Genomic DNA, 17,110 nt, shown 5'->3' on the forward strand with positions numbered 1-17,110 from the left:
CAGGCCAAATTACCCAAGCCTGGTTCTCAAATCTTAGGCTGATTAGTACATGAAAAAGGAATACAGTAGTAGAATGCTATTATTAAGCAACAGCTGCAAAATATCATTGCATCCAGTACTAGGAACAACTGAGGGGAAATTTTCAGCAACAGGGAGAATAAATGTCACGTGTTCCAAAGCCTCTCTTTAAAATATAGAACAAGGAATAAACAATACTTAAAAGTATGTTCAGGGGCCTCCCTGGTGGCGCAGTGGTTGAGAGTCCGCCTGCCGATGCAGGGGATACGGGTTCGTGCCCCGGTCTGGGAGGATCCCATATGCCGCGGAGCGGCTGGGCCCGTGAGCCATGGCCGCTGGGCCTGTGCGTCCGGAGCCTGTGCTCCGCAACGGGAGAGGCCACAACAGTGAGAGGCCCACGTACAGCAAAAAAAAAAAAAAAAAAAAAAAAAAGAAAAGTATGTTCAAATCACAATCTGTCACAGAATTGCTTCTTTACCTTCACAATCTGTCACAGAATTGCTTCTTTACCTAACACCTCCACCAAAAACTTTTAGTGTATTTCTACCATCTTCTTTAACCAAGAAGGGAAAGGCTTTGAATATTTTAAGCCATAAAACCAAAACATACCATACTAATTTCAATAAATAATTCCTGCAGTTGAAATATACTTCAATATTTTCCATCTGTTAGGAAGCAGAATTCCATAATTAAAATACCCTTTCGATATTAAACTGTAAAGCAATCATGAAAACATTACACTTATGCCTTGACTTTATAAAATAGATTCCAGAGTTGTCTACAAATTAAACATTTTAAAAATCACTTATCACAGGAAAGCCAAAATGAGAGCAGAAAAAATGTTTGATTCAGGTTGGATTTACTCAAGGTTAACATGCAAGAATTATTTATATTTACATTACCTAAGGACTCTGAAGGTAAACATTATACAGTATTAATGGAGACTTTGGACTCATTTTAGAAAACGATTTGGTGTATAAGAGGTTTATAATTACTTTAGTTTAAACTATAGATATAGTTACTTCAACTGTAGGTAATAAGTTATTACTTCAAATCAAAATACAAAAAGTACTGGCTCAATTTGCAACTCAAAAAGGAAAATCAATTTTTTCTGCTCTTTGGAAAGAAAGTTAGTAAGCTGATGAGTTAAACTATTACATTGTAGTAGCTCATATCACATCCAAGCGTTTGAATGTTAACTTTCAAGCTGATTCTGTTTCTAAAAAGACCTTCAAAGCCCCCACTGGTGGTGTTCAAAAAATGAATGTCATACAGTGAAACTAATCATTAACAACAAATCTTCAATTTATTTGAAGCAATTCGGTTTCAAAAACTTTAAGTTACAGCAGTCACAGAAAAAAAAACACGGAACAGTCAGAAATAATAAAAGAATAATCAGGAGCACTGCATTTTTTTGTTGGTTTTTAACACTGTCATGGCTTTATTCAAAACACAGTTGCACAAAAGTATTAACTTCAAAGTTTTTAAGGAGGATTTTGAGGAATTCAACACACTATATACATACTGCCATACAAAGAGCATTAAAATAGGACCAAAAACTTCTACAAAATATAAAACCCACCCTTACTTATTTGCATGAAAATACCACCCACAGAGCTAAGTAAGTCTTAAAAAGTTTTTTGGAGGCTCTAAGTGTTGTTTTCAAACCAAAGAACTCTCATTTTGATTGCACAATAAGATGATTGATAAGAAAGTCAATATATAGATTTAACTTTTAAAATAAGTATTTTATAATCTGGCATACTATGCAATGAGAACCCTAACGGACTAAAACAGGGCATTATAATTGTTAAAAAGGAGTAAAATGTTAGCCTTTTGGAGATTCCAATCCCCCCACTTAACTTATCCCAACAGTTTTATTTCAGTCAGTTATGCAACTTTTGTAGTTTATCCACAAATAACTTCATGATTTTTTACTTGAAAACCCCAAGTCATACATTTTAAACCAAAAAAGAAGCAATACTATATTCAGTAATTTAAATGTGTCCCAGTACGAAAGTGTAACTTCAATTAATTTGCTGATACTAACTTTTTAAAAACTTACAAATATTCAAAACAAAGGGGAAAAAATTTTTAGATAGCCAATATTAAGAAAGCAATTGCCTTGAACATGGAGCCTCCACAACAAAAAAAGGAGATGTACTTGCCTACTCATAATATTATATTTAGTAGCTGTATAAGGAAACACACACAGTTACCCCAAATATTTTTCTATTTTTAATGGACATCCACCTGAAACCAAATCTTAATTTTAATACTGATTTAGTTTCAAATATTTTTCCAACTGTCCAGTATATTTCAATTAAATGCTATATCTGGTAATGCTTTAAAACTATAGAAAGAATAATTAAAGGTTCTACTCAGGAAAATTAGAAATACTTTGCAGAGTGGTATCTAAATCATTTGGGAAGCTAATCTGATTTGAATGTCTCATTATTTATCAACAGGCAATTGTTCTGACTTTTGAGGAACGCACATGCTGCTTCCAAGAGCCTCCTCTGCTTCTTTTCTTTCTTCATCCTCCTAATACAGTCTGTACATCTTGTCAAGAAAGAGATTTACAGTAAGCAGAGTCTGTTGCATAAAACTGTATTGATAATAATATTCATATTTCAGAAAATACTCAATATCTTTCACTTAGCTTGTTTAAAGCTAAGACAGGTCTGAAAAGGTGGTTGAGGTATAAGACAAAGTCATCTTGGGTATCCATAAGTTTCCCAACTCTTTTTTGAGAAGAGGGGAGTGAAACAAGAAAGGAAGGTGATCATAAAAGAATCACTGAGAGGAAAACAAAGAATGAACACTTAAAACAAAATAACAACCGTTGGCAGGTCATGATCTTCGACTTGAAGAAGAAAGGGCTCTCCTGCATGTCTCTGAACTCAGTATAAGCAATTTTTCCTTGAAAACTAAAATCTTCTTAGTCACCTGGCTTAAAAGGTTTTAGAAGCCTTCACAAAAGCCATGAACTATATTGTTGAATAGAACCTTTACTATTCTGCTCCTACTTTCCAAGCTACTCATGTGACAAAAAAGCACCCAAATACCCTCAGCCAAAAAAAAAGTCACTGCACTGCCTTCAAACTAAAGATCTCTGGGTTGCCTCTAAAAAAATAACCAACTTATCATTCAAGAGACTATTTTCATTCCAGATTCCAGCCAACTGTGATTTCAGTTAATTTATAAATAATTTTAAAACCCTATGAATGAAATGCACCATATTATGCCTGTGTAAAAGCAATCATGTTTTAATTATGCTAAAAATGACTAACACAGTGAGCTTTAATTAGAAAAATTAAGATTCTAAATAAATTGCTAGGGAATTTCACAATGGGGTCAATGAAAATTTGTCTCTACGTACAATATGATCATTAACAGACTAGTTAATCTTATTTGGAATGGTAAGGCAAAAATAGTGAAACCACACTTTTCCTATAAAAAGTTACACATTATCTTCTGTAGGGATAGCTATCGTACATGAAGAAACAAAGAAGATGTGATCACTCTATTGCACACCCAGGAACATTAGGGAATCTGGTCTTAGAATGATCTAGTCATCTTCTTCCTCTCCATCATCTTCAGCATCTCGTTTCCTCTTTTCCCCTCGAAGACCTTCTTCTTCTGAAAGAGTAAAAGGAAAACTGTAAAATACTTAATTTTAACAAATGAATATTTGTTAAGCTACAGAATTTTGAATCTTAGTGAAAAGTTAATGGTGTACGAAAATTACAGGTTAAGTTTCCCCTCTGCATTACTTTCAATTTCAGTATTGAAACAGCCTTAATAGACTTAGAAATCCATAAATAATGACAGCTTGCTATGTGCCTTAATAGACTTAGAAATCCATAAATAATGATAGCTTGCTATGCACCCTTGTGGCCAAATCATGAAGTACAGATCAAGAAACCAAGCGCTTGACATCATTGGAATTGTTAGTGAATTTTTAAATTTCTTGAAAGGCCTAGGTAAAAAGAAGCAGAGAGCAAATCTAAAATGGGCATTATCTGGAGTTCAACTGTTCTTCTCTTATAAATAAGGTTTCACCCCCTCCAAAATGAAAGGCCCTAAGAAAATCATAAATTGAGCTTATGGTTCCATTATCTCTTCATTCCTGTTTAGAAAATAAATGTTACAAGCTGTTTTTTTCTTTTAAATGGAATTAATGAATACCCTGAGAACACTCCTCTTTAAAAAAGGTTTTACACCTTTCAAGGAGTTCTAGTATATGTTACCAACATCAAAGAGATCAGTGATAATTTGAATAATAGACTCATTCTTTAAAATCCATGAATAATAGCTTTTTAGGATTTTTGAATGGCTAATGTAACTCACCCTCTTCTTCTTCTTCTTCCCCTTCTTCAACATAGTCATCATCATCTTCTTCATCCTTGAGATTCAAATATTCAGTTTGAATATGATGCAAATCAACTTATTTTAGAAACAGAAATAGACTCACAGACATAGAAAACAAACTTACGGTTACCAAAGGGGAAAGGGGGTGGGGGAGGGATAAACTAGGAGGTTGGGATTAGCAGATACAAACTACTATATATAAAATAGATAAACAAGGTCTTACTGTATAGCACAGGGAACTATATTCAATATCCCGCAATAAACCATAATGAAAAAGAATATGAAAAAGAATATGTATATGTATACATATATATGTATAACTGAATCACTTTGCTATATACCAGAAACTAACACAACATTGTAAATCAACTATACTTCAGTTAAAAGAAAAAAAATTCAGTTTGAGAATAAATAAGGCATGACATGGGCTATTCACTGTTTGATAATAATACATTCCAACAGGAGCAAGAACTATGGTCATCCTGTGTACTGACAACCTCTGTCTCACTTACAGAGGTCTTTTTTAAAAACCCAACTAAATCTAGTTTCTTCATGAAAACAAGTTATGTCTGAGACCAGTAATGTTCAAAAGAACTTTCTGCAACAATGGAAATGTTCTGTATCTGTGCTATCCAATACAGTAAGCACTAGCCACAGGTGGCTCCTGAGCATTTGAAATGTGGCCAGTGCAAATGAGGAACTGAATTTTAACTTTATTTTACTTTAACTAAATAAATAAATGTGCCCGGTGGCTAATGGACAGAGTAACTTTTGACTATTTCAAAGACACAGTCTTCTGTTTTATAGACTGAGGAAGGATCACCTGAATGTTAGCCTGAACACAGCTACATGTGTTGAATAAGTCACTTAATCTCTCTGAACCTTAGTTTTCCAATCAATGAAAGAAAGTATTCATCTAGAAAGATCTCTAAGTTCCTTCTACATCTAAAAATCTACACATCAAAATAGCAAATGTCAATAAAAATCACAATAAAACTTGATCTAAAATTCCTGTGGAAGAGTTGTTCTGGATAGCTAAGATTTAAACATAGCCTTGAAACATCATAACCATTTTTTTTTTACTTTAGCCAACTGGGATAAAATCTCTAAAGTGCATTGCATACTTCTACCATTTTATGCTAAACCTAACATATCTTTTTCTTGAATTGTCATAGTCACCACTGTGACCATGAGCAGTACACTAATTAGTATATGCCAATTCTCTCAAAGCCTATTAATATATATAAGATGGTTTTCTCCTTTTTAAAATGACCCTGGCCTCTACTTTTTCTTTCTTTTTTTTGCGGTACCCGGGCCTCTCACCGCCGTGGCCTCTCCCGTTGCGGGGCACAGGCTCCGGACGCGCAGGCTCAGCGGCCACGGCCCATGGGCCCAGCCGCTCTGCGGCATGCGGGATCTTCCCAGACCGGGGCACGAACCCGTGTCCCCTGCATCGGCAGGCGGACTCTCAACCACTGCGCCACCAGGGAAGCCCATGGCCTCTACTTTGAGTTATAACTTTCCCTAGTTTTTATGCCTTCTCTTTTGCAGTTAGTTACCATTTCAATTTTAATCTGCTATGGATTCAGAAAATAGATCAACAAGCTTACCAGAGAACTGAATATAAAAGAGAAAACAGGATTAGAATAATGGCTTGAATACTCTTCTACAAAGAAAATGTCTTTTGTTATGTATACCTTTTACAGTTACCGCCTTGTGCTTGGTTGTGTTCCAAATGGTTAAGTTCTAATATATGTTTGAAAAAATGGAATCAAGCTAGGGGTTGATTGGAGGGTCCCCCCTCCAACCCCAAAATAGTTTACTCCTCCTTAAAAATAGTTTAAATGGCAAATGTTAGGAACTGCTGGGTAGTTAGGAAAAACTTGGACAACTCACGCTTTTCAAAGTATCCACAGCTCTATTTGTCTCTAGAAATATTAAACAGAACCTATTTTTCCAGCATTTAGCTTAAAGCCCCTGAGAAACTAAACTGCATGACACTTATATCAGAAATCATTCTTATACAGTTAATTCAAACACGAAAACATTCCATACCAGAACACCCAAGCTGCCAGGAGCATACGCAATAGATGGGGTAGCAAATAAACTAAGGAACTATAGTAAAAATCAGGAGAACGTGTGGGCTTACATTTAAAGAAGAAAAGAAAGGAAGAGAATGGGGTAGAGGAGAGAGGGGATGGAAGAGTGGGGAAAGAGAGAGGAAAAGAAGGAGAAAGAAAAGGACATTTTAAACATTTCAAATCTGCAAGGAATGATAAATGAGGGTATTTAAATATTTATAATTTTTTAAAAGCCACTTGAAATACTAATCACATTTATTCATGATAATTTAGAAAAGCCCAAGTCTAAAAAGCAAATTACTTCTCTGGATTTTGTTTTAAACAAAACATGATTAATCAATTCATGTTTTTATGCCTTTTTAAAAAAATATATCATCTATTAGATTACCAGAGACTTGCTCTGTAAAGATTATGGTCTTAGTTCCTAACTAGTGGGTAATAAAATGTTTCCTCATTTGCACTATGGATAGTGCAAGAACACAATAATTCCCAATTCTTCTAAAGCCCCCATCTCCATTTTTAATGAAGTATACTACACATACATAAGTCCCTCTTTATACATATTAATTCCTTACCTCTGAAGAGCAGCTGAAATAGAAATAAGACTCAAACAAAGCATAGCTAATCAAATACCATTTCTATTTCCTTCTAATTTCTTTTTTAAAGCTTATAGTCTCTGAAGTTTCTTTGGCTCTTAGCTTCTAAAAACAAGGCTTCGGGCTTCCCTGGTGGCGCAGTGGTTAAGAATCCGCCTGCTAATTCAGGGGACACGGGTTTGAGCCCTGGTCCGGGAAGATCCCATGTGCCGCGGAGCAACTAAGCCCGTGTGCCCCAACTACTGAGCCTGCACTCTAGAGCCTGTGCTCCGCAACGAAGAGTAGCCTCTGTTCTCCGCAACTAGAGAAAGCCGGCGTGCAGCAACAAAGACCCAATGCAGCCAGAATACATAAAAATAAAATAAATAAATTTATTTTAAAAAATAAAAACAAGACTTCATTTTAAAAAACATCCAAATTATCTCATCATGATTGAAAACTTCTGGTCCCAGCTACCTGGGTACCACATTGACTTAATGTTGTATGTATTATCTTAGAGATGTTTGCTCTATACTCCACCACATCATTTTTAGTTAATATTTCCCAGTACTCAATAGAATGATAAACATAAACATTTGCAGTTAGCTGAAGGTCATTTTTAAATGACTTAATACTATTTAAAGAAGAATTACTGGCAGAGAAAATAAAAAGTCAATTGCAGGGAACTCCCTGGTGGTCCAGTGGTTAGGACTCCATGCTTCCACTGCAGGGGGCATGGGTTTGATCCCCGGTCAGGGAACTAAGATCCCGCAAGCAGTGCAGCACAGCCAAACAAACAAACAAAACAAAACAAAACAAAGTCAAACTGCAAAATAACAAGTCCATTATTTTACTAAGTAAATTAAAACTTAGGGGAAAAATATTCAAGTTGTATGCTGATGTAAACAGAATAGGTTGCCTTTCTCCCTGAATACTTAAAATACTTAAAAGTTCTGTTCTTCATTATTGTAAAGCTAACTCATGAAAGCCCCAAACAAGTTTAAGTCCCATTTTTTCTACACTAGTTTCATATTTAAAATGGTATCAGAGGGCTTCCCTGGTGGCGCAGTGGTTGAGAATCCGCCTGCTAATGCAGGGGACACGGGTTCAATCCCTGGTCTGGGAAGATCCCACATGCCGTGGAGCAACTAAGCCTGTGTGCCACAACTACTGAGCCTGTGCTCTAGAGCCCATGAGCCACAACTACTGAGCCCGCGTGCTCTAGAGCCTGTGAGCCACAACTACTGAGCCCACGTGCCACAACTACTGAAGCCCACACGCCTAGAGCCCGTGCTCCACAACGAGAGAAGCCACCGCAATGAGAAGCCCGTGCACAGCAACGAAGAGCAGCCCCCGCTCACCGCAACTAGAGAAAGCCTGCACGCAGCAAAGAAGACCCAACGCTGCCAAAAATAAATAAATAAAATAAATAATAAAATTTTTTAAAAATGGTACCAGAGAAAAATCATCATTAATCAGTGATACTGTCTATCTAACTAATGTAAAAGTCATTAGAACAAATAAAAATACAATTTCTAGTCTAAATAAGAGATGTTATTTTTAATAATAAATATTACTTTAAATTATGAATTATGAAAACAAAACTCAATAATTTAACATTAGGAGAAAATAACTTATCTAAACTCCCAGGGACTAAAGATCATTTGTTCAAGTCAACTGATTTCCTGTGAACCTACTATGTCCCAGTCAATGTACTGGATGTTGAGATAGAAAAATGAACAGCCCTCCCCTGAAGGAGCTATCTAGTAGAAAGTGGCCAAATAAACAAGTTTTTACAGAAGTGTCTACAGGCAACAGACACCTAATCAAGGTTCAAAGGTAACAGAGGAAGGAGTGACTGTCTCTTAAAAATTACAGAAAGCTTCAATAATGAGGCAACACCAGAGTTGAGTGTTTAAAGATAAGAATCACGAGGCATGATTTGAATGGTAGTTACACAAGGATGTACATATATAAAATTTCATGGAGCTGTACATAAAATCAGTCCACTTTACATGTTTTAGTATATTTATGTTTACCTGAGAAAAAAGAAAGTAAAGTTCATTAGAAGGCATGGGTAGAAAGTCATTTCAGATAGAGTAAACAACGTGTATACAGACAGAAAGGCAATAATAGTTTTGTGTGATGATTTAATTTGGTATTGAGGGAGATGAAGCTAGAGAAGGTAGCAGAGGCTAGATAATGAAGGGCCTTGTATGTCTTGGTGGCAACAGGGAAACATTAAAGGGTTTCAAGCAGGCTAGTGATATGATCACATTTGCATGCAGACTACACAGGCAAGCACTATGGAGGATACAACAAAGTGGTGACGCTGTTCTCAAAGAGACCATTTAGAAAACTACTAGAAAAGCATAAGCAAGAAATAATTAGGGGAAAGGAAAGTTTTCATGAGTGCCTATAATGTGCCAGCAACTAGATACTTTACACATATTAGTTTGTTAAATCCTTAACGGCCCTATGAAGTTGGTATAATCTCAGTTTTATAAATGCAGAAACTGAGGCTCAGAAACATTTGTAAAATGTTTCCACTATCCCATGCTGCTGAGGGAAGAACAGATTTGAAAGCTATCTAGGAGGTAAAATCATAGGGTTTATGATTATCTGGATGTAATATGAACTGAGGGGCAGTGGGAAAAAAGATAGGCAGACACACACACACAAGTTAGAAACAACTCTCAGATTTCTACACAACTTACTTTTTATATTACTTAACCCTATGCCTAAACAGTTAATTTTCAGTGCACATAAGAAGGTCTATTCACCTGAATTTCTTCTTTCATTAAGTATGAGAGGCCCACCTCCTCTTCTCCCTCTCCCAGTTCTGAGCCTGCTTCATCTTCATCCTCATCCTCATCCTCGTCCTCCTCTTCTTCTTCCTCTTCCTCATATCCTTCAGGTGGACCAGCTTCATCTTCCTCTTCCTCTTCATCTTCATCTCCATCTTTAAAAATATATTAAAAGATAAGCAAATGTCCAGGCAAATGTTTTTGCCTTGGCCCCTCAAACTCGTAAGCCAATGGGTAGAAAGTATCTCAGGGTGATTTTTTTTTTTTAAGATTTCTCTTTTATAACATCCCATTTACTGTTTGAGAAATATGGTGTCTAAATATTAAAATTTTCCCAACGTATAGATTTTTCATCAAAACATTACATGGACTAAAGTTTATTTTACTTCGTGGACACTTCAAAACCTGCCTGTCCATCATTCCATCATTTTATAACACTGTTTATCTATCAAATATCTTCTTGTGAAAAACTTTTCAACCAATAGTAACAGTGTCCCATTACTGTCAACAGCTTTTCTGTCATCTGATCTATTAGTCACCCATTTATCCAGAAATGTATATTCAACTCTCTAGAGCATTTCCATCACCCCCCCCACCAAAAAAATAACATATCCATTAACAGTCACTCACCATCCTCCTCTCCCGCAGCCCTGACAACGTTAATCTACTTTCTGTCTCTATGAATTTGCCTCTTCTGGGCATTTCATATAAATGGTGTCATACAATATGTGGCTTGAGTATGGCTTCTTTCACTTAGCAGAATGTTTTCAAGGTTCACACACTGTAGCATGTATCAGTACTTCAATCATTTTTGTGGCTGAATAATATTCCATTGTATGGATTTATCACATTTTGCTTATTCGTCAATTGATAGACACTTGGGTTGTTTCTACATTGTGACTTGTATGGATAATTATGTGATGAATGGTTCTTTTTTTTTTTTAGTACTATTTTAAAAGTTACCACTTTTACTGGGTGGTGGTTAAGTTTACACAAATATAAAATTTCATGGAGCTTAATATTATAACAATCATTAAATTCCCCAAAGCTATCAGAAATCTGAACGAATACAGGACTAGGACTATGAGTTTTTAAATTTTTGTCTTACTAACGTCTTTTTTTTCCCACACCTAAATACCCAGGCCTAATCTAATTTGCCAGCTAGACTGGAGGCTATAACTGTGACACATTTATGAGTATTAAGAATGATTACCTTCATCATCCTCTTCTTCCGAGTCTGGTGCTTCATTATCCTCCTGGTCAAATCCATCTAAGTACGTGATTTGTTGTAGCAGTTCAAAAATACTTTCTCTATAATCTTCCAGGTTTGTGATCTCACAGTTAAACAAGTCAAGACTCTTCAAATTTTTAAGATTTTGCTGGAAAAGTAAAAAGTTAAAAATTACATTCAAGATTTAAAAACTCATGTTATTTATTTTTAATTCATGAACCAGAACATGTATACAACTTTAAATCAAGAGAATGATTTTTGGATTTTTAGAATTTTATAATGAAGGGTTATTATATCAAGCCCAGCTAATTCTCTTAATAAGGCCCTGGCACCTAAACTCCACGGGAGTAGGAACTTTGTTTTGGTAACTGCTGTATCTCTAGCACCTGGCTTAGTGCCTTACTCATAGTATGCACTCAGTATACTTTGTTGACTGAATCTGTGCCTAAATAGGCAACAACAATAACATGGTTAGTTTAAATCCACAGTCAAGCTTACTTTCAACAATTTCAACCTCCTCCCAAGCATTTTTTTTTAAAAATCAGAGCAACAATTTTCAGAGTTTCACTTCATCTCCTTTTCCTTCCCTCATACAAGGAAACGAAGCAAATAAAAATAATCAAGAAAAAAGAAAAAGGAATTTAAGAAAATACTGGAAATTTTAAAACCAGATATTCACCTCCTGAATTTGATGATAAAATAAATTTCTCACTGATTTAAAAATTTATCTGGGGGCCTCCCTGGTGGCGCAGTGGTTGAGGGTCCGCCTGCCGATGCAGGGGACACGGGTTCGTGCCCCAGTCTGGGAGGATCCCATATGCCGCGGAGCGGCTGGGCCCGTGAGCCATGGCCGCTGGGCCTGTGCGTCCGGAGCCTGTGCTCCGCAACGGGAGAGGCGACAACAGTGAGAGGCCCGCGTACAGCAAAAAAAAAAAAAAAAAAAAAAATTTATCTGGGGCTTCCCTGGTGGCGCAGTGGTTAGGAATCCGCCTGCCAATTCAGGGGACACAGGTTCGAGCCCTGATCTGGGAAGATCCCACATGCCGCGGAGCAACTAAGCCCGTGCGCCACAACTACTGAGCCTGCGCTCTGGAGCCCGCGACCCATAACTACTGAAACACGCGCACCTAGAGCCCGTGCTCCGCAACAAGAGAAACCACCGCAATGAGAAGCCCGCGCACCGCAACCAATAGTAGCCCTCAGGCTTCCCTGGTGGCGTAGTGGTTGAGAGTCCACCTGCCCATGCAGGGGATACGGGTTCGTGCCCCGGTCCGGGAAGATTCCATGTGCCGCGGAGTGGCTGGGCCCGTGAGCCATGGCCGCTGAGCCTGCGCGTCCAGAGCCTGTGCTCCGCAACGGGAGAGGCCACACAGTGAGAGGCCCGCGTACCGCAAAAAAAAAAATTTTTTTTAATTAAAAAAAAAAAAAAAAAGTAGCCCCCGCTCTCCGCAAGTAGAGAAAGCCCGCGCGCAGCAACAAAGACCCAACGCAGCCAAAAAATAAATAAAATAAAATCGTAAAGTAAATAAATTTATTTTAAAAAAATTTATCTGAATGTTTTACTCCAAAGGAAAATAAAGCAGTATCATCTAGATCACAACATATAAGAAATTCAGAAGTTTCAAATGAGTGACATAAATACAAGTCAGTAAGATAAAATTCAAGCAAATCTCAGAAAAATTCAACCAAAAAAAAGCAAGTCCAGAGACAAACCTTTCCACTTACCAGAGCTTCTACTGTACTGAGATCTTTGATTTTGTTTCCACTCAAATTGAGGTAGGTAAGGTTTGGACATTTCTCTGCCAGGACTTCCAAGCCTCCAGAAATTATATTGTCACTAAGTTCCAACTATATATTCAACATGGGGAGAAAACAAAGAATGGTGAAGGCTTAGGACACATCAAAGATTTTTCAAATGTATCAATTTAAAGAAGAAAACAATTGTCATTCTCTCTGGCTTCAAGGGACTGTCACAGTCTTTAATTTCCAAAATCCCACCTATGACTGCCAAATAAAATATTAGAATCTCTATATAACAGACTTCTAACTCAGGTTTGGTTCCAGTTGTATAATAGTTGGATTTTATGTTTCAAAGAAAAACATTTGGTAGATGTTAAATTCATGCCATAAAGCGATTTCATTAGTCAATTTAAATTTCCAAAAGTAATATGACAGCTGATTTCAAATCCTACAAAACCCGTTTTCCTACCTCTAGAAACTTAGAACCTTCTAATTAAAATGCAGAATGGTTGTTTCATTTGGGAAAAAAATATACATAATAGCCCACGGCATCAAAATCATGATGCTTTCACGCCTAGTGCCAGCTTACCTTTCGAAGTTTATTTAAGCTGGGCAGCCGGGCCAGTGAACTTAGTTCCACATTAGCCATACTCAGAAACTCTAGTTTTTTAAAAGTATCATTCAGGCCCTCAATTTCCCCATTGACACAGAGGCAATTATCAAGGACCAACTCTGTCACCTATAAGAGAGAATATGAATGATTCTTTAGTTTGCAGTCTGTTTAGCAAAAGACCTGGGTCCTGACACTCTGGAAATGTGAATATTAAAACCACCAATTCCTTCGTATAGATCCTTTTCATTCTCCCCCCAAATTGAAGTACAGTCTGAAGTCATCATTATAAGTTAACTTTTTAAATTAAACTTGGACTAAGAAGTTCAATGCCTGCTTCAAATCACTAATAAAAAAATTTTAATTGCATAAAAAAGAAGACTTTGAAAAAGGTCCCATGTGAAAATTGTTTCTGACCCTCATGAAAAAGACCCTCAACATCAGGGCATATATTTATGCATGAGGGGATACCAAGGCTACTGAGAAAGGATTTAAGTGAGTCCTAAAACAGCAGGGAGAAGAAAGGAAATTGTTTTATTCACTTTTTCAGTTTAAACCCCCTTATTTTGGTTGATAAATGTCACCAAAACTCAAAAATACCTTGTTACCCTTCATGAAGAAATGTTAGAAAGCTCCTTCTGAGACAGCCCAGCGTTCATATGTTATTTGTTCTAATATCGAGGTGAAACAATATCACCCAGAACAACACATCCTTGACAAAATGTTATTTTTCCCTGCCACCCTGGTAGAATTTTTGTGATTTCTCCCCAGTCTTGGGAAGGGGGTGCTGGATCCTCTCTTAGGTCAGAGTTGTAACAAAACTTTCTGGAGTGGGCCTAAATGGACTTAATCTTAAGAGGGAGGCAGGAAACCCTGGCTCTCCATTCCCAATGCAAAAATATGTTTGAGGTATTTTGAGAAATAAAAATTAGCAACAAGGAATGCTACCTTCTCTATTTGAACATGACATAATTATTTCAGGAAGCAAAGAAGGCATCATAATCTGTTTAGAGAGGAGGAAGCCAAGGCCCAGAGGGTAAGAATGACTGCCTAGGGTCAGTCACAGTATGTGGCAGAGCTGTGCCTCCACTGTAAGTCTTCTGACTCCTGATCTAGCTGAGTGGAGGAGAGAGGGCCACTAGGTTTGGTGTCAGAAAACCAGTTCTTCCACTTGAGTAAGTAACTTCACTGCCCTGAGACTCCGTTTGCTAATTTGGATTCTACAACAATACCATCCACCTCACAAGTCTGTCGGAAGGAGGAAACAACAAACACGAAAAGTGCTTTGTAAACTGTAAAGGGCTATACAAATAGGAGACCGTTATTACACCACAGGGGAAGGAGGGGAGGCTGCAAAAAGGCAACATCCGGCACTCCCCAAAACTGGCAAGGAAATTACTAGGGATAGGATAGGTATAAGAATGGGGAAGGAGGGGCAAACCCACTTTTCCAACCCAAGACATAAAAGAGTATTCGAAATGTGTGCTTCTTTGAGACAGCATTTTAACTTTGATTTTGTTTGTTTTTTCCTTAAGCCCCTAAAGACTAGGCCCTAGGAAACTTCAAGTTATTTGTGGGATGATGGTAGTGACTGTTTCCTCCTCCCTGCTATCTACCAATTTCAGCGAAACAGAAACTTTTTAAAAAGTACATAAAGACCTTGGATTCCCACCCTTCACGCCGCCACAGCCCACCGAACAGACCCTACTCATCCTCCACGCTGGTATGCACAAGCACCACCTCCACCCCTGCTGGAAAAAAATTATATCCCTTATATTGCAATTCTGGGGTTTATTTCAAAGGCCTCAATCAGCAAGACCCTATAGACATTTTCCTCTGCGACCAGAAATGCGAGGTTCCTCGTTGGCCGTGGGCCCCGCTCTCGCGACCTGCCGCTCCGACCGACGGGAAACCCCACAAGGGGCGGGGACACCCCAAGGAAAAAGGGGGTCGCCTCCCAGCCCGCGTTCCCCTAGCGCCTCCGCCCCGGGCGGGGAGAGCTGGGTGAAGCCGAGGAGGCGCCCGCGAAAAGGAGGCGGAAACGCCTCCCGCCCGACCCCCGAAAAGTTGACCACGACCCCGCCTCACGTGGCCCCTCCCAACCCCGTCTCTTTAACTAAGGCGACAGCAGCGAGAGCGCATCATTTAGTTTCGCCGAGCCCATCTTGAAAACACGAAACTTCTACGACCCATTTGTTGAGTTTTGTGAAACCGTCTCCAGGGATCAGAATTGGAGTTGCAGCCACCACGATACGACACGCCGAATTTCGTTACACCTCGGGGGGACGAAGGGGATAAAGCCTCGTGTCCTCTCCCCACCTCCGGTCACTGCGACAAGTCCCAAAACTTACCCGCGGCCGAAGAACGGGCCGCTGACCCAGATTCCGCCTGGCGGCGGGCGGCGCGCGCCGCTTCCCGGGGGAGTGGGCGCCGCCAGCAGTGGGCCGACCGCGGACTCCGCGAGCGACCCCAGCCCGTGCCCGGCGCGACGTCGTCCAACGCCCAGGGGACTCGAGGCCGGAGACGCCCCCCAGCCCAAAAAAAAGAGTTGGCAGCACTGCAGAAAAGTTGGACTAACTTCTCAGGCGACGATGGCTGCGGCAGAGGCGAGTGGGACCGGGGGGTCGCGCCCACGCCGCCGGCCCCAAGGAGCTGGAACGTGAGGAGCGAAGCGGCCGGGCGGCCCCCAACACCCCGCTTCCCGCCTCCACGAGGCCAGGACGCCTGACTCAAGGAGAGGAGAAGGGGCTAAGCCCCCAAGCACACACAAAAACGCCCCTAGAAACTTAAACCCTTCGCCATTTTAAGTAAAAGATTTTAATGATTTAAAAGTTAAAATTAAATATTTTCCCCCAGCCCTACCCCCAGATGGGGGTTAATTCATTACCCCGCCCCACACACCCACCAGGACCCCCAGAAACCCGATCCTCCGAATACAGGGCTGGTGAGGAAGGGGAGGGGGCTGAGTCATCTCACCTCCTCCGGGGCTCTGTCCCTTAACTCCAGGTTAATCCTCTTCTTCATCTCCATGTCCTCCTCCTGCTCTTCTGCTACTACTCTCCTCCCTTACCTTTTCCTGCCTTTCCCACTACCCCCAACCCTAAAATTTTAAAAGATTTGGAAATGAATGAAAAGAAATGCAAATATAAACGCCCACCACCACTACCAGATAGGTGTGGGGGAGAAAGAAGGGAATAGCAAATGGAGTCCAAGGAGTTAGGACTCTAACTCAGCTGCCCCCACCTCCTTGTCCACACACTCGCGCGCGCACTCACACGCACACACATACACACACCCGCAGTTCCTTCCCCTTCAATGGCTGCTCGGAGACTGAGCCTCCATGACACGGCACCGCCAACCCCCTGGCCTACACTCCACCCACCTCCCGAATGTATTGGTTGATTCTTCAGCATCTCACTACTCCACTGGGTTACATAAATGTCTATCAGTCTTTAGGGAGGACCTGAGCCAGAAACACTGTGCGTATTGGCTACGACCAAGCGCGCAGTTAACTCCGATAGGTCCAGGAAGGTGTTCGTCCCGGGGAAATGATTTTGAATCCCAATAGCCCCCCTCCTTTTCTTTGTGTGATTGGCGCGCTTTCCCTAGACGATCGGACGGTTTTGAAGCCTGTCGGGTTTCTTTTTGTTTTTGTTTTGCCTGTTTTTAGTGTT

At 39.5% G+C, this 17,110-nt stretch overlaps 1 protein-coding gene across 2 annotated transcripts; it reads right to left on the reverse strand.

Moving 5' to 3' along the window:
* Window positions 1–1,305: 1,305 nt before the first annotated feature.
* Window positions 1,306–16,774, reverse strand: ANP32E (acidic nuclear phosphoprotein 32 family member E). Of its 2 annotated transcripts, XM_082612011.1 has the most exons (7): window positions 16,413–16,774; window positions 13,416–13,565; window positions 12,812–12,934; window positions 11,069–11,234; window positions 9,832–10,010; window positions 4,372–4,426; window positions 1,306–3,660 (listed from the first exon to the last, which is right to left on the reverse strand). In XM_082612011.1, exons 1-7 carry the CDS (start codon window positions 16,464–16,466, stop codon window positions 3,590–3,592), a joined length of 798 nt encoding a protein of 265 aa, XP_082468137.1. In that variant the 5' UTR covers window positions 16,467–16,774; the 3' UTR covers window positions 1,306–3,589. The 2 variants fall into 2 exon arrangements, with proteins under 2 accessions (XP_082468137.1, XP_082468138.1); XM_082612012.1 differs by lacking the exon at window positions 13,416–13,565.
* Between the last annotated feature and the right edge of the window lie 336 nt (window positions 16,775–17,110).

The sequence above is a fragment of the Mesoplodon mirus genome (assembly GCF_964341445.2).
Source record: "Mesoplodon mirus genome assembly, chromosome: 3".
In the NCBI taxonomy this organism is placed as follows: domain Eukaryota; kingdom Metazoa; phylum Chordata; class Mammalia; order Artiodactyla; family Ziphiidae; genus Mesoplodon; species Mesoplodon mirus.